This window comes from Saccopteryx leptura, chromosome 1 (genome assembly GCF_036850995.1).
Source record: "Saccopteryx leptura isolate mSacLep1 chromosome 1, mSacLep1_pri_phased_curated, whole genome shotgun sequence".
Taxonomy (NCBI): Eukaryota; Metazoa; Chordata; class Mammalia; order Chiroptera; family Emballonuridae; genus Saccopteryx; species Saccopteryx leptura.
Genome location: NC_089503.1, coordinates 280,829,760 through 280,857,021, shown reverse-complemented (window position 1 = coordinate 280,857,021; position 27,262 = coordinate 280,829,760). Strand labels below are relative to the sequence as shown.

Sequence of the window (27,262 nt, the reverse complement as noted above, 5' to 3'; positions counted from 1 at the left end):
AATGAACAACTAAGGTGCTACAACAAAGATGCTTCTCATCTCTCTCCCTTCCAGTCTGTTTATTCCTCTCTCTCTGTCTCTGTCACACACATAAAAAAAAGATTGTGATTCTCAATCTATGAAGAACCAGGGTGTTTTTTTGTTGTTTTGTGTGTGTGTGTGTGAGAAAGACAGACAGGAAGAAAGAGAGATTAGAATCATCAACTAGTTGTTGCAGTACTTTAGTTGTTCATTGATTGCTTTCTCATATGTGCCTTGACAAGGTGGAGGGGGCTCTAGCTAAGCCAGTGACCCCTTGCTTAAGCCAGTGACCTTGGACTCAAGCCAGCGACTACGGCATCATGTGTATGATCCCACACTCAAGCCAGTAACCTCATGCTTAAGTTGGTGAGCTCAGCTCAAGCCAGTGACCTCAGGGTTTTGAACCTGGGTTCTCAGCACCCCAGGTTAATGGTCTATCCAATGCAATACCACCTGGGCTGGCTGTGAAGGACCAGTTTTTAGAATTTTTTTTTTTAATTTTTATTTATTTATTTTTTTATTACAGAAACAGAGTGAGTCAGAGAGAGGGATAGACAGGGACAGACAGACAGGAATGGAGAGAGATGAGAAGCATCAATCATTAATTTTCATTGCGCATTGCAACATCTTAGTTGTTCATTGATTGCTTTCTTATATGTGCCTTGACCGTGGGCCTTCAGCAGACCGAGTAACCCCTTGCTGGACCCAGCAACCTTGGGTTCAAGCTGGTGGGCTTTTGCTTAAACCAGATGAGCCCACGCTCAAGCTGATGACCTCGGGGTCTCGAACCTTGGTCCTCCGCATCCCAGTCCGACGCTCTATCCACTGCGCCACTGCCTGGTCAGGCAAGGACCAGTTTTTAAAAAAATTTCCAGCCTGGCCTGTGGTGGTGTAGTGGATAGTTCATGGACCTGGAACACTGAGGTCACTGGTTTGAAACTCTAGACTTGATAGGTCAGGGCACATACAACAAGTAACCAGTGAACAACTAAAGTGTAGCAACTACAAGGTGATACATCTGTTCCAACGCCCTTCTCTGTAAAGTCAACAAAATCTTAAAAAGATATTTCCAGTGGATTGAAATTTTTGCAAAATACATAAAAGTGAGTTACCAGAATAATAAAATGAACTGATAAAACAAAAAATAGCCCTGGTTGGTAGTGCAGTGGATTGAGCATCATTCTGGAATGCCAATGTTGTCAGTTTGAACCCTGAGGGGGGTGCTGGTTTGATCCTTGGGGGTGCCAGCTCCATCCTGAGGTCACTGGTTTGAGCCCCAGGCAGGGCACATATAAGAAGCAATCAATGGGTGCACAACTAAGTGGAACAATGAGTTGATGCTTCTCTTTCTCCCTTCTACTCCCCCCCCCCTACTTTCTCCCTTCTCTCTCAAAAATCAGTGGAAAAAAAATAAGCCCTGATATTTTATTATTAGATTCAACGGACATAAAATTACTCCGTCAAGTTGTGATTAAAGTTTTCAGTACTTATCAAATAGCAGGCTGGTAATGAAGAGTTTGTGGATGGGCACTGGTCTGTAGACCATGCTTCCTGCAGTATTATGACTTCTTACCTAATGCCACCTGAAGGAAATCTATCACCTGTTGGTCCTGCCTCTAGTCACATTAGTGATTGGGATAAGGACACTGTGACATTGTAGACATGTAAGAGAGTGCTCTTGTTCTAAACCAGGGGTAGTCAACCTTTTTATACCTACCGCCCATTTCTGTATCTCTGTTAGTAGTAAAATTTTTTAACCGCCCACTGGTTCCACAGTAATGGTGATTTATAAAGTAGGGAAGTAACTTTACTTTATAAAATTTATAAAGCAGAGTTAAAGCAAGTTAAAGCATATAATAATAATTACTTACCAAGTACTTTTTGTTGGATTTTTGCTAAGTTTGGCAGAATAAATCTTTATAAAACAACTTACTATAGCCTGACCAGGCGGTGGCACAGTGGATAAAGTGTCGGAATGTGATGTTGAAGACCCAGGTTCGAGACCCTGAGGTCGCCAGCTTGAGCGCGGGTTCATCTGGTTTGAGCAAAGCTCGCCAGCTTGGACCCAAGGTCGCTGATTTGAGCAAGGGGTTACTCAGTCTGCTGAAGGCCCACGGTCAAGGCACATATGAGAAAGCAATCAATGAATAACTAAGGTGTCACAACCAAAAACTGATGATTGATGTTTCTCATCTCTCTCCATTCCTGTCTGTCTGTCCCTATCTATCCCTCTCTCTTTCTCTGTAAAAAAACAAACAAACAAAAAAACCACAAGAAACTTACTATAGTTAAATCTATCTTTTTATTTATACTTTGGTTGCTCTACTACCTCCCACCATGAGGTAGCTGGTGGTGTGTAGCTGGAACACACCTACAAGTGGGCGGTAGAGACTAGGTTGACTACCACTGTTCTAAACTGATGTGTAGAGGACTGATGTCTACAGTTGAACAAAGAATGAGAAGGAAAATCAATAAATCTATAAAAGACCCCTCCTCTCCTCCAAAAATCACTTTTCAGTGATGGAGGAAACACTTTTTTTATCCAAAAAGCCAGTTCTAAGATGGCTCATTTTACTTTTCAGTATCTATACCGTATCTTGAGCATGCATTTGTGGCTTTGCTACCTGCCATTACCATGTCTAAGCTCCATTCTTTTTTCACTCTTTTCAGCATATCTCCTGTACATTAGAGACATTTACAACATAAATTTAATGATATCACACCTTTTATTTGGATTTGTTTTTCTTGTGAGAGGGGGAAAGAGAGAGAGGGAGGAAGGGAGAGAGAGATGAGAAGCATCAACTTGTAGTTGTGTCACTTTAGTTGTTCATTGATTGCTTCTCATATATACCTTGATCAGGGGGCTCAAGCCGAGCTAGTGACCCCTTGCTCAAGCCAGTGACCTTGGGGTCTCAAACCAGGGTCTTCAGCATCCCAGGTCAATGCTCTATCCACTGTGCCACCACCGGTCAGGCTCATCATACCTTTTAAAAAATATCTCAGTATATACCTGTTGTCTTTGAAAGTCAAACTTTTTACTCAAGATTTTATGCAATCTTATCTTTAACTTTTTTGTTTTAGCTTTCTACTTTTGCTTTCTCTTGGTTAATTAAACGCTATCATGAAACATTATTATGCTTTTCCATGTTATTGCTTCTCAGTTCTAGAATTTACCCTCACACAGAATTCCATTTTACACACTCTTCAAGATCAAGCTCAAATTAATTCAACTTAGATATAGTTCTATATCTTACTATACATACTTGTTCAGATCCTACATTCTTTATGACATTTTCATGATTAACTCAGTCAAACTTTAACCCTAATCTCCAGGGCTTACTCCAGTGCTTGGCATATACACTAATGCCCCATACACTTTTCAGTTAAACTCTCTAATACAGTGATTTTTCAACTGGTGTGCTGTAGGAATTTTTAAAATATGCAATACTTGACTATTTAGTCAGGTGCACTGACCTCTTTTCTCTTTTGGATTGAGGGGTTGGTTTTAGAGAGACAGAGAGAAGAATGAGGAGAGAGAGAGAAAGAGAGAAGCATTTATTTTGTTGTTCCACTTGGTTGTGCATTCATTGGTTGCTTCCTGTTTGTGTTGTGGCCAGGGACTGAACTCAACCTTGGCGTTTTGGGAACCAATGCTCTACCTGAACAACTTTAGCTAACTAGCCAGGGCCCTGACCTCTTTTTCCTAGATGGTCAAATAAAAACAACAGGCAACACAACCAGAGCTGTACAGTGTGAATGAATCAAAATTATATACCTATGGTTTTTGTCATATCGACAACAAATATATTTTGGTGAGCCATAGAATTTTAGTAATTAGTTTATATGTGCCATTAGATAAAAAAAAGTTGAAAATAGCTTGCTCTACTAGTTCTTAAATCTTTTTTAGGGTTTTATTTATTGATTTTATGGAGAAGGGGTGCAGGGAACAAGAAGTGGTTGCTTCACTCTAGCTGTTCATTGGTTGCTTCTCATGCGCCTTGACCGGGTAAGCCCAGAGTTTCGAACCAGCAACCTCAGGTTCCAGACTGATGCTTTATCCACTGCATCACCACAGGCCAGGCTAATAGTTGTTCAATTTAATACAAGATGATAATACATTCCTTGTCTATCTCAAAGAGTGGTTTTGAGATTAAAATGTTTGAGGTTAGTATTTTTTTTGTATTGTATGTGTCTGAAGGTATCTGTAAAACCATAATGCCCCATGCTATTGTTTATTATTTTTATTTCTGCTTTTGCTTGAGGCAACATATGGAACATATAATAGCTGACCTAAGGCCTAAGGCAGCAGACATAACACTGGGGTACTCATGCTATTTGAAGACTTTCCAAGATATGTATGAGTATGGAGAACTTGTTTTAAAGCAGTCAGTTCTCTGATTCTCTCACTTCCCTTATGTAGTAGCCATTGCTAAAACTGATCTGCCTGAAAATGTGCCCGGGGTCAGAGGGTATGGTACCCTTCTTTCCAGCATCCCATTATTCCAATTGTCCCTCCCCTACTTTACAAAAGAAAGGCAAAATTTTTCCCCAGCCCAAGTCTTACTAAAGTGTTATGGGGGGGTGGTTAGGGGGATGGAGATGTAAAACTTTCAGGAGAACCAGGGAAAGAGAAGGGCTAACATATCCTTTTATTAGTCAGATGATTTTCAGTTACTTATTTCAAAAATGTTGAAAGAGAACCTAATCAGAATTGTCTGTTGATAGATCATTAATTAGTATTTTCTTTGTTAGATCTTAATGTGATTTTTCTGACATATAATTTGGAAGGACTTAAAAAAATAGCATTACCATAAGAAAACTCCATTGTCATTTACTTATTTACGTGGACAAGTTTTCTCAATGCTTAGCTCCATGGAATCGGAAACTGGATGGAATAGAATTCATGCTGAACTCATTCTCATTCTAGCAGTATATTCATCCACTGATAAATAAGCCAGTTGAAAAAGGATTCATCCAATTCCATCTCTGTAAGATGCATTTCCAACAAAATTTTAATTTTACATTTAATATTTATTTATAAATATTTGCCATAGTTGTTTTATCAGTTGAAATAGTAAGACTTAGAGTTTTATGATCACAGGAAATTTAAAAACTACTCTTTAACTTTATTTTATTTTTTTACAGAGACAGAGAGAAAGAGAGAGTCAGAAAGAGGGATAGATAGGGACAGACAGAAACGGAGAGATGAGAAGCATCAATCATTAGTTTTTCTTTGCGACACCTTAGTTGTTTATTTTTTTTCTGTTGACTTGAGAGGGAATGAAAGAGAGAGAAGATGGGAGAGGTAGGGAAGGAGAGAGAAAGAGAAAGAAAAAGAAAAGCTTCAGCTCTTTTCCACTGAGTTGTTCCATTTAGTTATGTACTCATTGGTTGCTTTTCCTCTGTGCCCTGACCAGGATGGAACCAACTACCTGGGGGTGCCAGGACTATGCTCTATCCATTTGCCCACCCGGCCAGGGTCAAAATTGTTTTAAAGAACTCATGGTCAGCCTGATCAGGCGGTGGCGTAGTGAATAGAGCGTCAAACTGGGATGCGGAGGACCCAGGTTCGAGACCCCGAGCTCACCAGCTTGGACCCAGGGTCTCTGGCTAGAGCAAGGGGTTACTTGTCTGCTGGAGGCCCACGGACAAGGCACATATGAGAGAGCAATCAATGAACAACTAAGGTCTCAATGAAAAACTGATGATGATACTTCTCATCTCTCTCCGTTCCTGTTTGTCCCTATCTGTCCCTCTCTCTGACTATCTCTCTGGTCTCTGTATATATATATATATATATATATATATAAAAAAAAAAAAAAAAAAAAAGAACTCATGAGTCAATAACGTTGAAGATTTGAACATTAAAGATGTGCTTACTCTGAGACAGTTAACTATTCCTTGAGGGATTCAAACGCAGGTTAGAGTAAAGCCTGTGGCTCAATGTTGCACATATAGATGTAGTACTTTGCACTGTATTATTTATTCTTATTCATTTTAACTGCTCTCAGAACACCAAGGACTTGTTCAGAGCCTGTGCATGGGGTACACTCCCCAAAGAGCCCCGGAATGAATGACTTTATCGTGAGAACTCAGAAGGCTGTTAAAATCCCCGGCTAGCACTCAGGTTTCCGTTCTGCGTGTCCCGCCCGCTGCGAAGCCGGGGAAGGCGTGGGAAGGCCCGAAGGAAACTCTGAGCACTCGGCTGGCGGGCAGGGGCGGGAGGGGCCGGGCGGGGACGCTGGGCAGGGCGGCGGGGGGGGGGGGGGGGGGGGGGGGGGGGGGGGGGGGGCCGGAGGGGGGCCCGGGCACGGAACCCGCGGCTAGGGGAGGGGCCACCTCGCGCCGCCGCGCAGGCGCGCTGCTCTCTCCGCGTGAGCGCTGTCCCCGCGCGGGCTCCGTAGCGCGTGTGCTGGCTGACGCAGCTCGCGGGCCCTCCTCTTGCTCTGCGGCGGCAGCGGCGGAGTTTTGGGCGTTCGGGCGGGGGCGAGGGAGCGCGAGTGGAGAGAGGGAGGCGGCGGGGAGGAGGAGGAGGAGCAGGCGCCGCCATGGCCGCCGCTCTCACCGACATGGCCGACCTGGAGGAGCTCTCCCGCCTGAGCCCTCTGCCCCCCGGCAGCCCTGGCTCGGCGGCGCGGGGTCGGGCTGAGCCCCCCGAGGAGGGGGAGGAAGAAGAGGAGGAGGAAGAGGAGGCGGAGGCCGAGGCGGTGGCGGCGCTGTTGCTGAACGGCGGCGGCGGGGGCGGTGGAGGCGGCGGTGGAGTGGGGGGCGGCGAGGCGGAGACGATGTCGGAGCCGAGCCCCGAGAGCGCCAGCCAGGCCGGGGAGGACGAGGACGAGGAGGAGGAGGAGGAGGACGAGGAGGAGGATGAGGAGGAGGACGCGAGCAGCAGCAGCGGCGGCGGGGAGGAGGAGAGCAGCGCCGAGAGCCTGGTGGGCAGCAGCAGCGGCGGCAGCAGCGGCGACGAGACGCGCTCGCTGAGCCCCGGCGCCGCCAGCAGCAGCAGCGGGGAAGGGGATGGCAAGGAGGTTCTGGAGGAGCCCAAGGGACCGCGGGGCGGCCAGGGCGGCGGCGGCAGCAGCAGCAGCAGCGTCGTCTCCAGCGGCGGCGACGAGGGCTATGGGACCGGGGGAGGCGGAAGCAGCGCGACCTCCGGGGGCCGGCGGGGCAGCTTGGAGATGTCGTCGGATGGGGAGCCCTTGAGCCGCATGGACTCGGAGGACAGGTGAGTGCACTGAAGCGTCTCCCTTTCCCTCCTTCCTCGCACTCTTGGGCCGGGGGGACTTTTTGCTGAGAGCCCCCTGCTCCCCGATCCCTCGGCCCCTCCCCCAGGCTCTCAACTCGGAAATCTCTCCTGGCCGCCCCGCCCCTCTCGCTGCGGATTGCGGCTTCAAACTCGCAAACCATTTTCCCCCCAACTCTCCTTTCCGCGCCCTCTTTCCCCTTGGCTCTGCACTCCGTACAGACCTAAGGACAGCTCTAACTCGGAAACAACCCCCAAAGTAGGCCCAGATCCTCTGTCGGAGCTGAAGAGGCTCTTCTCGATGTACCCACCTCACTACACAAGGTTAGCGTCTCCCGCGTTCGCGAGCACACTTGTCAGAACTGTAATTGACAAGTGGTTTCCAACATGGCTGGTCTCGCCTGGATTTAGCAGAACTTCCTTGTTCAGGGAGAAGACCCCAACTATCACTCTTCTCTCCTTGAAAAAGAAAGTACTGTTTTATATTTAGTGAGTGCTTCCACAAGTCCTCCTGTGTAGTTGTTAGTATGGTCTCCAAAGTGATTTGTTTTGTGATAAAATCTAGGAGAAAGTTTAAAACGAATAAACCGTTGTAGAAAAGAAAAATGAACTTACGACTTTTAAAGTAATTTTGTGGAATCAAAAAGTTGCAATCAGAACAAAATACAGCCTTGATAGTATGCGGTATTTAATATCTGTATAGTAATGCTTCAACATGAGAGTTATGATTTTTGATAATAGTATTTAAAGTCATGTATTGGAGAGATCTCTGAAGGAATTAGCATTTTTCTAAAGTTTGTTAGAAGTAATGTGGAGACGGACAAAAATGCGCTTCATATTTTAAGGTCATAACAATTGCAACAGTATGTTTCAGTGGTCAGTATTCCTTTTGATCTCTTTGGAAAACTTCCATGCTTTAACTAATTGGTTTTTAATGTTCTGTTTGAAAACTACCTCATGCATATTATACTGCTTCTAAACTATATTAGCATATATTTTGACCATCTGTTAATGTTTTGATGAGCAGTAGGATTTTTAACAATCCATACTGACTTAGATTTAAAAGTTTTAAGTATTCTAGACCTGGCTGGGTAATTCAGTTGGTAGGTTCGATCATAGTCAGGGCACATGCAAGAAACAGTCAATGAATGCATAAATGGGTGGAACAACAAATCCATATCTCTCTCTCTCAAATAGATTAATTAAAAAGAATAAAAGGCTTAAGTATTCTAAAGTTCTAAGAATTCTGATTGTTAATGGATAAAAATGAAACTTTGATTTTTAGTGACTATAATAAGGAGTGCAAGGCCCTAAAAATTTTGGAAATAATAGTATTAGAATCTTACACTTTAATATGATAAAACATCTTGGATGAGGTAAAAAAGACTGTACAAACCTTAGAAAAATTGTATTGAACTATGAAAGCACGGCAGGAAGGAGAATGAATGTCTTCAAGAAAATTAAAAATTGATGTGAATTGCACAGTGAAGCTTGTGCTATTTATCATTTCATTATATCCTTCATTGGTACCCATAGGTATTTGTAAGTTGATATAGTTTCCACTGATCTTCTATTTAGTGTGTACACACATTTGTTTAGCACTGCACAGTTTAAGTGTCATAGCCATTTCATTCTCAACTCTGGTACAGATAGGTATTTTTGACTTCCATTTGACAGATAAAGAAGCAAGTAGTAGAATGGTTAGTAGTGGAGCAGAACAAAGGTTCTTGAGTCTCATGCTATTTCTACTTCACGACTAGGAATAACTCACCTAAAATAACAAGGTGTACATGTCAGTTTTATTGTTTATTTTCAGTTAATATCTGTCCAGTGCATCCTGTTATTAGGAGACAATGAATTATTGGTCAAACAATATTTCAGGAAGTGGAGTTTTGGCTTCATTTCATATTTATTATTATCTAATTTCTACATCATACTTCAGAGTAAGGAATAAGAAATTGGTTCCACAAGTCCAAATAAGGTTAAAACTTGACAACTAAGCATACTTCTTAATGCCTAAGTGTTAGAGACTACAAATTATTGTAGTCATTTTACTATTTCAAGGTAATGGATTTATCACTTCTATGAAAAAGCCTTACAAGTAGTGAAACTGGTTGTGGTCTTGATCATCTTAATTTTGAAATGCCCCTTTTGCCTTTGAATTTTTTTTTTAAAAGTTATTTTAAATTTGGAAAGGATTCATAATTCTTATAAACTGGCCTGCAGATTGCACCAATCTATGTGGCTTTTATAGATTGATTTCATGGTGGGAAGTCTTTATTTTTGTTACAGATGAAAGGATATTGTGGTTTTAAAGTGGTGCTTTTAAAAAACTTGAGGCAATCCTATCGCAATGATTTTATCATTAGAATTTACTCTTTCTGTTAGGATGCCTGTTTAGTTTTTTCTGTCACTTTGAAATTAGATTGTATACATATCTTTGAGTTTAACGTACTTTGGAATATGTTGAAAGATCTTAAGTATCTCTATCTCTAAGAGCTTGATTTTAAGAAAGAATTAAGTGTAAAGACTTAGATCTTAAAGCTTGTGATCCAAGGTGTCATTTTATAATCATGTATTGGAAATGTTGTGTGATGAAAAGTGACTAATTTATAAAATGATTAAAAAACACTTGGTACAAAAATCATTGCTTCTTTTTCCCAGGAGTTATTCTTGTTCAAAACCAGTATAAGTGGATTAGTGTGTTTATTTTGGTAAAATTAGAAAACCTTAAAGTTGATAGGTAATTTACTTTTACTTTGGTTATAGAGACAATAGAATTTTCTTTGGGGAATGGATATTTACCTGTGTAAGAACACTAAAACTAGTTTTTGTGTGTGTGTGTGTGTGTGTTTTTTACTTTGAATCTAAGCTTAAATATTTTAAAAAATGTAACCACTTTTTAAGTTAATTTCAGAGGCTGAGTTACACACAATTTTAGAATTTAAAATGCCTCAAATTTTTTTAGTTTACAAATTAGTTCTAGTTATTGAATCAGATTATACTTACATGAAAGTAATTTTAGTTTCTCACCTATGGAAGTGAGTTGAAAACCTCCATTTTGTGGTTATTTGTCTCTTTTTTATATTACCCCCAACCCCCAACTAGAATATAAGCCATGCCTTATTTTGAGAAAAGCTAAGATCTCTTTCAGACACTTTTATCAGCCTTTGGGGATAAATCTAGGTGTCAAGTGAAAAGTGTATGTGAGTGGATTGGATGATAGGGAAGGACATGTATGAAACTTAGTATAAATGTTCAGCAAAGGCCATAGGCCCTTATCATTTTGTGGATCAAAATTTGTACTTCTAGCTTATTGGGTTGCATACTCTGAGGTATAATTAAGATTGCTTTGAAACTGGTAAAGCAGACTTCTAACCAATTTCCCTACATTATGGTTAGAAAGATTTTTTTCTAGTATAGAAGCTAAACTTTTAAGTCAGATTAATACTAGAAGGTTGCATGTTGAGGTTATGGTCAAGATTTATTAAGGATCTGTACATTTGAGGCAATAAAATACTTTTATGTAAAGTACTGTTTTGCTCATACTTCCTAATAAAACTCTTTTCACTATTTACACCTTTTATCTCTGAGGCAGTCAGCTCTTCATAGCCTTTAGAATTCCTGTTTTTAGCTACCTTTTTATTTTGATTAAATTTAGGTAAATTCTAATAGGTCTCAAATTTTCATTGATAACATTATAAAGCTCAGTTAAGGAAGGTATGGCAGCAGGAAAACCTACAGATCTCAGGTTTGAATGTCTATAGAGAGATTCTAAGGGGTAATGACATTTTACTTTTAAGAAACATTAGGCCTGACCTTTGGTGGCACAGTGGATAAGGCGTCAACCTGGAACGCTGAGGTCACTGGTTCAGAACCCTGGGCTTGCCTGGTTAAGGCACATATGGGAGTTGATGCTTCCTGCTCTTCCCTCATTTGCCCCCAACCCCCCCCCCAAATGAATAAATAAATATCTTAAAAAAAACACAAAGCATAAGGACTGCTTTATTGGGTCAGTTAAGGAGTCCTGTGCAGAATGTTTTACTGGATAATGTGGGAGATAGGAAGACAATGATTTTCTCTTCATCTGTCTTGCATATTGCTCTGAGATTGAATTCTAAGGTTTAGATTTTGCTGTAGCTTCTAACACAAAGCATCGTTGATCTAATGTAAACAGAGATTTCACATCTTATTATTGTGTAGCACATTTCCTAAAATTTAACAAATTAAAAGAGCAAACATTTGTTATCACATGTAGTTTTGGAGCGTCAAGGATAGGGAGCCTAGCCTGACCAGGAAGTGGCGCAGTGGATCGAGTCTTGGACTGGGACACGGAGGACCTGCATTCAAAACCCCGAGGTTGCCTGCTTGAGTGCGCGCGGACTCACCAGCTTGAGCGTGGGTTCTGTGGCTTGAGCGTGGGATCATAGACATGACCCATGGGTCGCTGGCTTGAGCCCAAAGGTTGCTGGCTTGAGGCCCAAGGTTTTGGGCTTGAGTGCAAGTGTGGCTTGAGGAAGGGGTCAGTCACTCTGCTGTAGCCTCCTGGTCAAGGCACATATGAGAAAGCAATCATTGAACAACTAAGGAGCTGCAACGAAGAATTGATGCTTCTCATCTCTCTCTCTTCCTGTCTGTCCCTGTCTGTCCCTCTCTGACACACACACACACACACACACACACACACACACACACACACACACACACACACAGAATAGAGAGCCTTAACAAGGTGTCTCATGAGGTTGCATTGAAAATGTTGGCTAGCATTGCAGTCATCTGAAGGCTTGACTGGGGCTAGGAATCCTTTGCCAAGATGGCTCACTTATTAGCTCTTGGCAGGAGGTCTCAGTTAACTCACATCAGTATCTCCTTAGGGCTCTTTGAGTGTCCTCATGACATAGTGACCAGTTTCCCCCAGAGCTCAGAGAGAGCAAGGCAGAAATCACATGCCTTTTTATGATCTAAATGTTCCAGCTCTCATTTTCTCCATGCATCTTGGTTAAGCAGATAAGTTTTTCTTATTTTTCTTTTCATTCATACTCCGATAGACAACAGTTGCTTCAAATTAAAAAATTATTTTTATTATTTTTAGAAAGAAGAGGGGAGAGACCCAATCAACCTGTTCGGTATGTGCCCTTACCAGTAGTAGAACTGGCAACCTCTGTGCTTCAGGATGGTGCTCTAACCCAGTGGTCCCCAACTCCCGGGCCGTGGACCAGTACTGGTCCGTGGGCCATTTGGTACTGGTCCGCAGAGAAAGAATAAATAACTTACATTATTTCCGTTTTATTTATATTTAAGTCTGAACGATAAATTTTTTTTTAATTTTTTATTTTATTGATTCATTTTAGAGAGGAGAGACAGAGAGAGAGAGACAGAGAGAGAGGAGAAAGAGACGGGGGGGGGGGGGGGGGAGGAGCTGGATGCATCAACTCCCATATGTACCTTGACCTGGCAAGCCCAGGGTTTTGAACCGGCGACCTCAGCATTTCCAGGTCGATGCTTTATCCACTGTATCACCACAGGTCAGGCAACGATGTTTTATTTTTAAAAAATGACCAGATTTCCTCTGTTATATCCGTCTAAGACTCACTCCTGACACTTGTCTTGGTCACGTGATACATTTATTCGTCCCATCCTAAAGGCCGGTCCGTGAAAATATTTTCTGACTTGAAACCTGTCCATGATCCAAAAAAGGTTGGGGACCACTGCTCTAACCAACCGAGCTACCTAGCCAAGGCAGTTCAGGTTTTTGATGACTGAGACAATCTTTCAGAATCCATCAAAATGCCACAATAAATCCTTTCCTAGTCTTTTAAAACTTAGCTTTTATTTCTTTTTCTTTTTAATTTGTATTCTCAACTTTTTCCCCCCTCTCCTTTTGTGGCTCTGGAGGAATGTAGAATATAAAGAGCCTGTAATCTGGAGTCTAAGGGTATTGTTCAGTTTTTAGTCTTGCCTATAATATGATTTTAAGTACTATCTTTGACCTTTAGTTCCTCAAGTGCAAAACAGGGTTAGGTTTACCATGGAGGTGTTCTAAGGTCCAAATGGAGTTCTGTTGGCTACACCTGGAAACTGTTCTGAAGAATCTGTTATTTGAATGCTTTCTTTATCCTTTTTGCTTTAGAATGTGTATCTGTGTGAATATATCTATATCTATCTCTCTATAAATCTGCATCTATATCTACATTTATATCTGTGTCTATATCTATATAGCTCACAAAAATTAAGGGATAGTCTGTAGCTTCATATTCATTTTGAACTATCCTAATTTTTGTGAGCATACACACACACACACACACACACACAGATTGATTTGAAAGGGAGAGGGAGAAAGAAGCATCACATCAATTTGTTGTTCCACTATGCATTAATTGGTTCTTTTTTTATTTAGAAATTAAATTTAATGGGGTAACACTGATCAATAAGAGTACGTAACTTTTCAGGTAAACAGTTCTATAGCATTTGAACTGTTGATTGTGTTGTGTGCCCATTACTCAAAGTCAAGTCATTTTCTGCATATTTGTCCCTCATTGAGTGATTCTTGTATGTGTTCTGACCCCTGAATCTGCAACCTTGGCCTATCAGAAGGACACCGTAACCAACTGAACTACCTAGTCAGGGCTAGAATGGTATATTCTTAAAAATTCTTTTCTAAAAGCTAGGTTTTTTATTTCTTTTTATTTATTCAATTTTAGAGAAAAGAGAGAGAGAGAGAGAGAGAGGGAAGGGGGGAGGAGCAGGAAGCATCAACTCCCATATGAGCTTTGACGAGGCAAGCCCAGGGTTTTGAACCAGAGACCTCAGCATTCCAGGTCGAGCGAGGCTTTATCCACTGCGCCACCACAGGTCAGGCCATAGAATGGTATATTTTTGAGAGCAGGTACAGTTTAGCTAGTTTAGAACTTTGTAGTATTTAACCAAGTCCTTCGATATGATGAGTACCCAGTAATTAGAATTAAATTGAAATATGAACAAGAGGATTTATATGAATAAAATAGACTAAACAGAGGGCCAGGAATTGTAATATTTGATGTTGATGAGTTTAAGGACAGCTTTGCCTGTGAGATTGTATGCAGAATTTTATGTGGGTAGTTCTCTGAGAAGATGTCAGCAACTTTTATCAGATTTGGGAAAGGGTTGGTGTAAGAACTGTGTATTTAGAGGAGACCCAGAGGTGCATAATCAATGTTAAAAGTTAAGAAAACTCTGAAGTTGAAAATTTCTGTAAAAGTATGTTTAAATAAATGAATATGGATACCGGAAAAGGATAGTCACCACAGGGTTTTTAAAACCATTGTTGGAAGCATTTACTCTATAAAAGTATTAAACATTTCATCAGTTAAATGGAAATTCTGAAGTTAAGAAGGGTGAAGTAGTATAGGGAGGATAGTAGTTAATGAGCTATGAGTCAGAATGTTTGAGTTTGGAATTCACTTAAGTGGGGTGACCGTGAGAGAGTTATTTAAGTTATTTAATGCCATGGTTTTGCCTGAGAAAAAGAAAAATCAAAGAGAAACTATAAAAACTAGTCTGGATCTAATAAAAAAACATGGTTGATTTGAAAAAACAAATATTAGGGAATCAGGTCAGGGGATCAGGGAACATTTAGATACTCTAGTAGTTTCAGCCTTTTGTATAGTGCATTTTCACCAATGAAATAAAAGTTGGTTTTGCATCTCATTTGCACAATTGAACAACTTTCTTTGACTTGGTTGTGAGCAGTATATTTCAGGTTTCTCATCTCCAAAGGGGGAACAATAGTAGTTCCTCTACTGCAGGGGTCGGGAATCTTTTTGGCTGAGAGAGCCATGAACCCCACATATTTTAAAATGTAATTCCGTGAGAGCCATACAACGACCTGTGTACATTATGCATTATCCAATAAAAATTTGGTATTGTCCTGGAAGACAGCTGTGATTGGCTCCAGCCACCTGCAACCATGAACATGAGCGGTAGGAAATTAATGGATTGTAATACCTGAGAATGTTTTATATTTTTAATGTTACTATTTTTTTTAAAGATTTGTCTGCGAGCCAGATGCAGCCATCAGAAGAGCCACATCTGGCTCATGAGCCATAGGTTCCCGACCCCTGCTCTACTGTAAAATTGTTGTGGAGATTACATGTAAAGTATTTGGCATGCAGTTTATTTAAGCGTTTATTGTTTTATGGATATTTATCTCACAGATGGACATAAAACCTCCATTATGTGCCAGGTACTATTCTAGGTTCTGGGTATACAGCAATAAGTAGAACAGAGTTTCTGACCCCCTGGTGGGGGAGACAGATTGCACGAATGAACTGATAATAGCTAGTAATGATCTGTTATAAAACAGTATAAGATCTGAACTGCAAAAAGTGCTATGTATCTGTGAATGAATGCTACAGAAACTTACAGAAGGATATGCTTGACCAGAATAGTTCATGCAGAATCTGTATTTAAATCAATTATCTTTATCATATACAGGGTGGAACAAAAATAAGTTTATAGTTATGAGTATTTGAAACAGTATTTATTTTTAATTATTTCATTGATTTGAGAGGGAGGTAGAGAGAGAGAGAAGAAAGAAAGGGTGTGGAGAGGAGTGAGAAGCATCACCTCTTAGTAGTTGCTTTTTTTAAAAAAAATTATTTTTATTCATTTTAGAGAGGGGATAGAGTGAGGGGGAGGGGAGAGAGACACACACATAGAGAGAGAAGGGGGGAGGAGCAGGAAGCATCAACTCCCACATGTATCAATACCTTGACCAGGCAAGCCTGAGTTTTCAAACCAGCAACCTTGTTATTGCAGATTGATGCTTTATCCATTGTGCCACCTCAGGTCAAGCAAGTTTATTCTTGTATTATTTTCCATGAACAACTTAAACCTCCTTTTGCCACACCTTGTATATCTCTTCTGTAGTTGAACTAAAAGGCCTCATAATACCTTTTGTTTTTAATAGTTTTTAATATGTCTGTGAAGTTGCTGATCTATTAATAAAAAGCTTTGAGGTGTATCTTCATGGTAATGGATTTGCAATGATTTAACTATATACATGTTGAGTTCATTTTTATGATTAATTGTTTGCATTTATGAAAATAATATTTATATTGACCTTAGAAATAAATGGACAGTTTTGGGCATGGATAGGAAGTGAAATGGATACTTGTGGATACTTGGCTGTTTATTTTTAAATTTTTTAAATTTTTTATTAGTTGCTTTTAGAGAGGCAGAGAGGAAGGGGGAGAGAGAGAGAGAAGCATTCATTTGTTGTTCCACTTAGCTGTGCACTCATTGGTTGCCTCCTGTATGTGCCATGACCTGGGCTGGAACCCACAACCTTGTCATTTTGGGATGATGCTCTGACTGAGCTAACTGGCCTGGGTTGGATATTTGGATGTTTAAAAATCATTTACATCATGGTTACCATTGCCTGACTTGTGGTGGCACAGTGGATAAAGCGTCAACCTGGAATGCCGAGGTTGCTGATTTGAAAACCCTGAGCTTGCCCGGTCAAGGCACATATGAGAGTTGATGCTTCCTGCTCCTCCCTCTTTTATCTCTCGCTCTTCTTCTTTTTCTCTTTCCCTCTGTCTCTCCCCTCTCTAAAATGAATAAATAAAATCTTTAAAAAAGAAATCATGCCTGACCAGGCAGTAGCAAAGTGGATAGAGCGTCAGAGTGGGACATGGAGGACCCAGGTTTGAGACCCCGAGGTCACCAGCTTGATTGCGGGCTCATCAGATTTGAGCAAGGCTCACAAGCTTGAGCCTAAGGCTGCTGGCTTGAGCAATGAGTCACTCAACAGCCCCCTGGTCAAGACACATATGAGAAATCAATCAATGAACAACTGAAGTGTCGCAACGAAGAATTGATGCTTCTCATTTCTCTTCCTTCCTGTCTTGTCTGTTCCTGTCTGTCCCTCTCTGACTCTCTCTCTGTCACACACTCAGAGAGAGAGAGAGAAATCATGGTTACCATTGTGCCCTGTTCAGTGAGAGAGAGAGAAATCATGGTTACCATTGTGCCCTGTTCAGTGATAAGAAAGAAATGTTATGGTACCTCTCCAAATGTTAAGTTTTTAACAAAACTAAAAAGATGATTCCATTATTTTCTAGTTCATCTGTAAAGTGTGACACAGTACAGTAAATGAAAATTGGAGACTATTGTAATTAATGACTAAAATTTTGGTGGGAGTGTGGAACTGGATTTTATACTTAGGTGAATGATAAGAGAAATTTCTAGAAAGCTCGAATGAAACATAGCAAAGACATAGCATAGCATATTCTGGGGACTTTATGCCTAAATCAGACAATGCACATTGGAACTGGGAAATAAGAATTAATGGTTGCCCTGGCATGGTAGCTCAGTTGGTTGAAGTGTTGTTCTGATGCCCCAAGGCTATGGGCTCGATTCCTGGTCAAGGCACATATAAGGGTCAACCAATGAATGCATGGATGAATCCAACAACAAATTGATGTTTAAAAGAAAAATGCCTAAAGTAGGACCTTACATAACAATACATAACTTTCTCAGTGTGGGTTTGGGAATCACAGTCTTTTCCTCTGTTGCTTCTGTCTTTGTAACTGGTGATAATGTTTAGATCTTACCTTGAACAAAACTCAGGCAACCTATTCCTGATTCTTTATTAGATGAATTGCTAGCACTCCAAGTTCTTCATTGTCCTTATCACAGTTTGAGTAATTATTTACAGTCTGTCTATCTTTGGTAGACCGGGTGCTCCCTGAGAATAGGAACCATGTTTGTTTTGATCATTGCTCTCTCTGCAGCACTTGGCACAGTGCTTGACACTTATTTTTAGGTATTAAGTATATTTTGGATGAGTGATGAAACTAGTGAAACAGGAAATTAATTATGTGTGGCAAAGGTAGAGAAGAATGGTTTGGAGCTGGGAGACCAATTAGGAGGTTAGAGAAATATTACAGGCGTGAAAAGGAGATGAGCTAGGGTAGAAATTGGGGGAAAAGTCATGTCTGGGAAACTGAATCAAAGGAAAGAAAAGCTAATTTCCTGAGTTGTCTCTAGGACAAATATTTTGTTACTATTTCTGAGTAAAAATTTTTTTGGGAGGAGATTTAATTATAACCGTGGCTTATCCTTTTTATCCCAGACACATTACTGAAATAACCTATGGAATATTGGGTAGTAAAAGAACATGGACCTTAAATGAGGAAGACTTGGCTTATTTTAATTTAACTCCTCAGAAGTTGTTTCCTTATCTGTAAACTAGGAGAAACATCTTAGTGTTATTTTAACTAAGTGAGGTGGAATATGTGAAAGGGTCTAGGACTGGATTTAATTCATAGTCATTTATTTTCCTATTTCTCATGCATAGAGATATGGAAAGAATACTCTAGTGGCAGTAAGTAATCAATATTGTAGTACTGGTTACTAGATAGATACTCTGGGCAGGAAATTTGGTAGATTATTCTATTTCTCTGAACTTCAGATTTTTTTTCGTAAAAATGAGGGTTTTTGACTAAACATGTAGAGCTGTCCTACAGACCCAGAATATTACAGGTGTGGCTTTGCTGTATCTAAGATGTCTCAAAGGTACTGTAAATTGGTTCTTCTGAGTTCGAATATCACTGGAATTCCAATTTATTTTTATGGTGTTGTATTGAAATATCCATTTCTGTTTCTTTCTCTGGGCTATAACACTTTCAAGATTAAAATCAGGTCTTGTGTATCCTTATACTTCCAGCACAGAACCTACTTACACATCTATTACACTGCGTATATTCAGTAACTCCGTAGTTGGTTGAATTCAACAGAATATGGTTGTATCTGATACATATATCATCTTTCTCACTGTTATCAGTGTGGCTGCACGAAACAAGGAAAACCATTCTATGCTTTATGTCTTCCCCGAATTTTTTTTTTTTTTTTTTTTAGCGAGAGACAGAGAGAGGGACAGGGAGGAAGGGAGGGAGATGAGAAGCATCAATTCTTTGTTGTGGTACATTAGTTGTTCATTGATTGCTCTCTCATATGTGCCTTGCCCAGGGGGCTACAGCAGAGTGAGTGACCCCTTTCTCAAGCCAGCAACCTTGGGCTTAATCCAGTGACCATGGGGTGATGTCTGTGATTTCCATGCACAAGCCAGCAACCCTCTGCTCAAGCTGATGAGCCCACGCTCAAGCCGGAGACCTTGGGGTTTTGAACCTGGGTCCTCTGCATCCCAGTCTGACACTCTATCCACTGCGCCACTGCCTGGTCAGGCCCAGAAATATTTTTTATGATTTAACATTAACTTTAAAAAACCACTCAGTAAATATGTGATTGTTTCTTTATAAAATGGGTGTTGTTCCTCATAGCATACCTTTTTAGCATATCATCTTTGCATATACAGGCATTTTCTGCAAATCTTTTTAAAAAGGTAAAACACAACTCCTTATAATGTAATTGTATTGAAGTAAAATGTTTCTATTAGTCTTTTTGAAGGTAATTGCTTGCTGACCTCTGAAGCTGGATGAAAAATGTGGGTGGAGTAATCTTAAAGAGCAATAGACTAGAAGATGAGAAACAAATTAAAATAATGTGCACAGTGATAGCAGTGGTAAAAGAATGCAACCTACTTGTTTTCTGTTGGCTATATTTCATCATTGTTGCATAAAGTCCCTTTTGGCCAATTTAGTGAGTTTGTTGGGTCATGTGGAAAAATCTTTTGTCTTTATTCACAGAAATAATTGTGGGGATAGAGAGTAGTCTTTTTCTTGATTAGAAAAATCCATTTTATCTTTTTAAATTACAGTGATAATAGCTTGTAATTACAGTAATAGTAATTAATAATAATATTTTGTTTTTGACTAATGATTTTTAGTGTATCTCCAGTTAATTTTGATTATCTCATGTGACAAAGCCACATATTTTACTTGCTTTAAAAACCCTACTTAAATTTGTCACTAAATACTATTTGCACATCTTTTATATGTAGGACACTAGCCAGGTTTAGTTTACTCTGAGATATTGTAGGTAATTCATGTGCAGATCAACCAGATCATAAGGAAGCAGAATTCCTTTAACTGTAGGTGACTAGGAAGGGCCCCGGGGAAATTTGACTTGTGTATCTGTAACACATGTAATAAAACAGGCACTTCTCTCTACCATTTTTTCTGATTCTTTTCCAGTTTAAAAACCTAAAAGCCTACAATGCTAAAGCAGTTTGGAAGGCAAAATGAGTCAACCTTACAGAAATCTGATGTGGTCTAAATTCCTTAATCTCATTTACAACCAATTTCATGAGTTATTTTAATCTTGATACATAAAAACTAAAGTGACTGTCCTTTTGTCTCTGAAATGAGTATTTGGAGTTGAATTTTATGTTGATATTGTTAGGGTCAGCTCTGTTTCAGTTGTGAATTGGAGACAAATTCTATTTCAGGGTAGTGTTGCTTTTTTTTTTTACTTATTTTACCTTTTTTATTGAATTTATCAGGGCCACATTTGTTAATAAAATTATATAGATTTCAGGTGTATAATTCTATAATACATCATCATTGTACTGTATTGTGTTCACCACCCCAAGTCAAATAGTATTGCTTTCTATGACTGACCTTGAATTAATTTTTTATGAAGCTAAATGAGTTGGAATCATATTTAATGGTTGATTTTGGTAGTAAAACTGCCCAGATAGGTAAAATTATATGTAAGTGCTAAATATCTTGTGAATCTGTATTTGCACACACCATAGATTTACAGATTGCAAAGAAACAACTTCTTGTATATGTATACCAGATGAAAATGATCAACAATTATTTTGATATATAATATTGGCCCTACTTCAGTCTTTGTTTCTTTTATCTTTTTTAATTTTTATTTTGTTTTCCTTTTGTGTGTGTGTGTGTGTGTGTGTGTGTGAGAGAGAGAGAGAGAGAGAGAGAGAGAGAGAGGAAGGGAGAGAGAAGTATCAAGTTATTGTTTGACCTAGTTGTGCCATTGATGGCCTGTCATCTGTGCCCTGGCCGGAGCTTGAACCAGTGACGGTGGTGGGTGAGCTGGTGACTCTCTGCTTGAGCTGGCAAACTCAGCACTCTGGGATGGCATTCCAAACACTACGCCACCAGCCAGGGCTCTGCTTCAGACTTTCTTAAATCAGTAATTACCCAAATTAAAAAATGTAGCAATTATATTTTTTGGCATTAGTGAGTTTAAAAAAAATTTTTTTTCCATTGAATTGAGTGTCAGGCGGATGGGGAGGGAGAGAGAGAGAGAGAGAGAGAGAGAGAGAGAGAGAGAGAGAAGCATCAATTTGTTTCACTTCCATTTAGCTGTGTACTCATTAATTGCTTCTCATACATTCCTTGACTAGGGATTGAACCTGCAACTTCTGGCTCCCTGGGTAGACACTTTATCCAGTGAACCACCTGGCCAGAGCTAGTTAGTTGTTTGGGCAAGTCACATAATTGTCTCAATCTCTCTAATCTGTAAGGTGAGGATACTGATAGTATTTACCTTATATGATTATTATAAACATTAAATGTTAATATATGTAAAGCATTGTTCCAGTTCCTATATATGCATGACAATCAACTCTCTAATACTGAATGGTTTAAAAACAATGATTTTGTTTATGAATTTACAGTCTGAGCAGGATTTGGCCTGGTTATATTGTTGCTGTTCCACTTGGTATAAGCTTGGAGCAGTGTAAAGGCTGGAGACTGCAATCACCAGAAAACTCATTACCTTATCTGTCATATATGTGTTGCCTGGGCTGAGAAGATGCAAACAGCTGGGCACTAGAACACCTGGGCTTCCCTGTTTCTTGTTTAAGCTCTGTGTACTTGCTTCACGGGATCTTTTCTGCATGATGGCTTCTAAAGGAGTCAGATCTCTTTACATAGTAGTTCAGGGCTCCCAAGTCTTGTGTTTTAAGAGAGAGCCAGGTTGAAGCTGTATTGCCTTCATGACTTAGCCTTAGATGTCTGGTAGTATCGTAACATCTGCAATAGTTTCTGCTGTGATTCAAGGGGAGGTAATAATAGACCTCCCGCCTCTTGATGCCACATTATAAGAAGAGGATGTGTAAGAAGAGGATATTGGTGTGGTCATCTTTGGAAAATTGTCTGACATAAAGCATGTAGAACAATGTACTATACATACAGCAAATATTAGGCTCTTATGATAAATAACAGGAACTCAGATTTAAATAGTCTTGTTTTTATCAATCAAAATGTTGATGATGTAAGTTATATAAGCTCCCTTTGTCCTTAAGAGAAAGTCATAAAATGTAGCAGGTAGTTTATAGTTCTCTTGAAGTACCTGTTTCTTTTATTGTAATAGTTCAGTTTTAGCTTTTACTCTTTGTCAATGACTAGAATAAGGAGCAAAGAGGAGTGGTATGGACAAGTCCAGTAAAGTTTTACTTTTAAAGCTGTATACTGGTATACAACTTCAGACTTTTAAAAAGTATGAAACCCTCTTAAATGCTTTGCAATGTTTTGAATTTTAACCTTTAGTAATTTTGATTATAAGTGTGGGAGGGACATAGAGTAATCTTTTGAGTAGTAAGCGGTAGTTTTTTAATAGATGAAAGAAACATTGCCTATTAGTCGAAAAACAGTTTAAATGATTAAGAAGAGGATATTGGTGTGGCCATCTTTGGAAAATAGTTTGACACAAAGCCAGTAGAACAATTAGGGCTCCCCTGTGTGTGGTTATGTTGTTTACTTATAATTTGACAAATACATTGAAAACTATATAGTATATTCTGTCCAAAGCTCATTACCAGTTAGGTACAAAGGTAAACTAAATTTATTACACTTACTCTGCCCCTGTCAAATATTCCTTAGATGAATAGAATTACTGTCCCCTTATCTCATGTCACTTTTCTGCATTTTTTGTGGAAAACCTTGTACCGTTTTAAAAACATTAGAATTATAGAATATTTACTATTAAATATTTAAGTATTAAAATGTTATTAAAACAATTTATTATAAATTATTTTATAATACTTAAGATACAAGTTATGAACTGAAGACTTCCAAGATTATATTTTTCTTTTTTTAAACTTATTTATTAAAAATTTATTCTTTTACTTAACCGAATTTAGAGAGAGAGGGACAGAGAGAGATACATCGATTTGTTGTTTCACTTATTTATGCATTCATTGGTGGATTCTTGTGTGTACCTTGACCAGGGATTGTACCTATAACCTTGTCATATCAGGATGATGTTTTAACCAACAGAGCTAAACTGTCCAGCGCCTTTCATTGAGAGACTGAAAATAAACAGCCTGATCCGTGAAGATTAGTGCGGTTCTCTTGTGGAATTTTAATCAGTAACTTCCAGATCCTGAAGAAAGTGGTTAGATACCTTGCTCATCCTGTTTTTCTACTACATTATTTATGGTATATTTTACTCTGTCACTCTGTATATAAGGTAGTGCAGTAGTTTCTAATGCTTTAATGTGAAAGTATTATCCATATCATAGTTTGTAGTTTGACAATTTTAAGGTCTCTTGTTGAGAAAAATAATCTAAAAACAATTTATAGACTTTGAGTAATAGATGAAGTTTTTTCCCCAAATGAAATTTCATGTCGAATGCCAATGCGTAAGACATATTAAAATGGTATTTTATTAGTATTTATTTTACAAATTAAAAAAATTTAACACTAATTTATAAAGTCAATCATAACAGTAAAGCTTTCAGATGAATATAAATTTGAAGTAGGGTTTGTGGATGATACAAGTTTGTCAGTTTTAGCATTCAATTTAATTTCTTTTGTTTTGGCTTTTCGGTCTTGAAAACGACTTGCAGATATGGTCAGCTTGTCTTTCAGACCCCACATACACTTTAGTTCTACTGATAGAGAGCTGTAAAAGAGGATTTCTAGTATTGAAATTTTGTTTGAAAGACACCATTTCTTAGTTATCTTCTTATCACAAATACAAAAGTGACTATTTACGCTGTAAAACTTAATATTGTTTCATGTTAGCTCTTTATTTTGGAACCAGCTCTAGGAGAAGAGAGCATGCAATAACATTTTTAGTTAATTCCAGAAATTGAAGTGACTTTGTTTTATATCTAATGTCTTTAATGTTTGGCTTAAGAGCTGATTTCTCATGTGCTTCTGCATCAGTCTTACAATGAATTAGTTCGGTTGAACTATGTGAAGAAAATCTGGCGTCATACAAATATTTAGTGGGAAAGGAAGGAGCATCTTAATAAGCCATTTTAGATAATTTTGTGGCTATTTAATTATTTGATGATAAGCCAAAACTTGAAAAGTGATATTTTTACAAGATTATTTGCAGTGTGGAATCTGAAATCGTACCAATGAACTTTCTTATACTGTTACACTGAGACCATGGTCTTGTTCTTCTCCATCGTGATAACATAGCATTCATGTATTGCTTCCTCTGCTCCTGTATCTTGTTGTTTAGCAAGTGGATCTTTACTGTTGCCATCCCTGTCAGCTGTGGTCAGTCCACCAAGCAGATGTTTTGCTTGGACGTAATTTGAGTTCTCAAAGAAGGGACTGTTCTTATATTTATGAGTGAATTGGCCCTGAGTAGGTTTCCCAAAGGAAACCATTTTTGTAAAATCCACGTAGTTAAGTTATTTTAGATGTTGGGGTAGAAAACTGGCCTGCCAAGACAGTTTCTTAACAAGGTCTATAGAAAAGAAGTGAAAGGGAATGTTGTTAGGTTGAAAATATCTCATGTCCTTTCCTAAATATTTCATTGGAGTCTGCGTGTGTTTGTTAAATTTAAGAGATTTTCTGTTGTCATGGTGTGTGTGAGTATGCGAATGCTTTAGTTTATCATTCTACAATTGTGGACACTTTCTTAGTTTGGTTTGTCTCAGTTGGATATTAAGAGACAGAGAGGAAGGAGAGGGCGAGGGGTGGAGAAGCAGATGGGCGCTTCTCCTGTGTGCCCTGGCCGGGAATCGAACCCGGGACCTCTGCACGCCAGGCCGACGCTCTACCACTGAGCCAACCGGCCAGGGCCAGTGAAAGAGATCTTTTAGAGTTCGCTACTTAAAATGTAGCAGCAGCATCAAGTAGATGCTTGGTAAAATGATAGTATCTCAGGTTCTGTCCCCAAACCAATGAATATATCTGCAATTAATAAGATTCCAGGTGATTCATATATGCATATTAGTTTGAAAAGCACTGCTTTAGATTATTGGAATTTATCTGAAGAGTGTGAGTGCTGTTTTGGCTTAGGTTTTTCCAAATACCATACTGCTTTTGTTCACATTTTAAAGGATAAGTAAGTGCTTACTGGAAAGGAGAGCTGAGTGTATAATTTTAATATATGTATGATCCTAGAAATATAAGGTCAGGTGGAATGTTATGTTCTAGTTCTGATCATCTTATCTTACTATTGTAGGAAGAAGGACACTGCTTTCTGTGAGATAGCTGTCTAGCTCAGGATCCTGTCAAAATTAGAAATTACCTGTAACTTGACTCCTATAGCTTACCTGTATCAGGACTGTTGCCTTTGTTAGTCTTCAGAATGGAGAAACCACTGATTCCAGTATGGATTTGGGGCTAAGAGGAAGCCTTCAGGTTTAGGATCGGACACTTCTTGGAAGTTGGGGAGCAAAGAGGGGAAACTGTACATGTATGAATGTTTATTAAGACTTCCAGGACACAGGACTTGCCCCTTACCTCTGTCATTGTATTCTCAGCATAGTTGCCAGTGGTTGACAGAGTTTATGCTCTTTTTTTCATTTTCTCTTTTTTCTTTGGGAGTAAATACTCAACACCTGCACTATGAGGATTCTTTTATGAGGATCTGTAGCCACATGAAGTACTGTTTCTTAGGTGAATGATAACAGCACATAGACTGATTAAACTGCTTTAGTTTTCATCGATATTTGGATTTTAATGTTCCCCTTCAGTGGTAAACTTAATAAACAAAATATGTTAAGCATCCTGTAGATAGACTCTGTATTGCTAGTTGGAGTTATCACAAGTCTCTCTCTCTCTCTCTCTCTCTCTCTCTCTCTCTCTTTTTTTTTACAGAGACAGAGGGATAGATAGAGACAGACAGGAACGGAGAGAGATGAGAAGCGTCAATTACCAGTTTTTTGTGGCACCTTAGTTCATTGATTGCTTTCTCATATGTGCCTTGACCATGGGGCTACAGCAGACTGAGTGACCCTTTGCTCAAGGCGGCGACCTTGGGTCCAAGCTGATGAGTTTTGCTCAAGCCAGATGAGCCAGCGCTAAAGATGGCGACCTCAGGGTCTTGAACCTGGGTCCTCTGCATCCCAGTCCAGTGCTCTATCCACTGCGCCACTGCCTGGTCAGGCTATCACAAGTCTCTTGAACTAATGTTACTTTGTCAAAAAAAAATTTTTTTTTTAAATTTTTGGGAGAGGCAGGGAGAGAGATACAGGGACACTTGAGCTGCTCCTGTATGTGCCCTGACCAGGGAATTGAACCGGCAATTTCCAAGCTTGGGATGATGCTCCAGCCAACCGAAACTATATGGCCAGGGCTTAATTTTTATTGATTTTTAGAGAGACAGAGAGAGGGGAGGGAGAAGTGAAGCATTCATTTGTTGTTCTGCTCAGTTTATTCTTTGTTTCCCAAGTGTGCCCTGACTGGAGATTGAACCCACAACCTTGTTGTTTTGAGATGACGCTTGACGATGCTCTTAATTGACCAGGCTAATTGGCCAGGGTCTACTTTGTCAAATTTAAGGAAATTTGATTTGGTTTCATTTTTAATTAATTTTGGACTTTTAAATACAGGTAGTACAATACAATTTTGTGATTTAAAATGATACAAAAGGTGCATATATATCATATTATATATATATGGTGAAAGATTCACACCTATGTTAGTCACATCCTACCCCCAACATAATTTTTTTGTGTGTCTCCTTTAAAAGAGATCTTGCCTTTAGAAGATAGTTGTATCTAAATCTATCTCCTTTCTCCACCTAGGTATGTAAATTGGAATCTTATTACACTGTACTTCTACATGGCTATTTTTTTTAACTGTACCTTTGAGATTGTACCATAATAAG

At 39.3% G+C, this 27,262-nt stretch overlaps 1 protein-coding gene across 2 annotated transcripts in view; it reads left to right on the top strand.

Annotated features, from left to right (window-relative positions):
* Positions 1-6,447: 6,447 nt before the first annotated feature.
* The window catches only part of AEBP2 (AE binding protein 2), a 74,248-nt gene continuing 53,433 nt past the window's right edge, over positions 6,448-27,262 (top strand). The window contains exons 1-2 of one of the 2 annotated variants that reach the window (XM_066354902.1): positions 6,448-7,246; positions 7,487-7,588. In XM_066354902.1, the coding sequence (XP_066210999.1) occupies positions 6,570-7,246; positions 7,487-7,588 (779 nt within the window). In that variant the 5' untranslated portion in view covers positions 6,448-6,569. The remainder of the gene's footprint in view (positions 7,247-7,486; positions 7,589-27,262) is intronic. The other variant, XM_066354894.1, reaches the window with a different exon arrangement.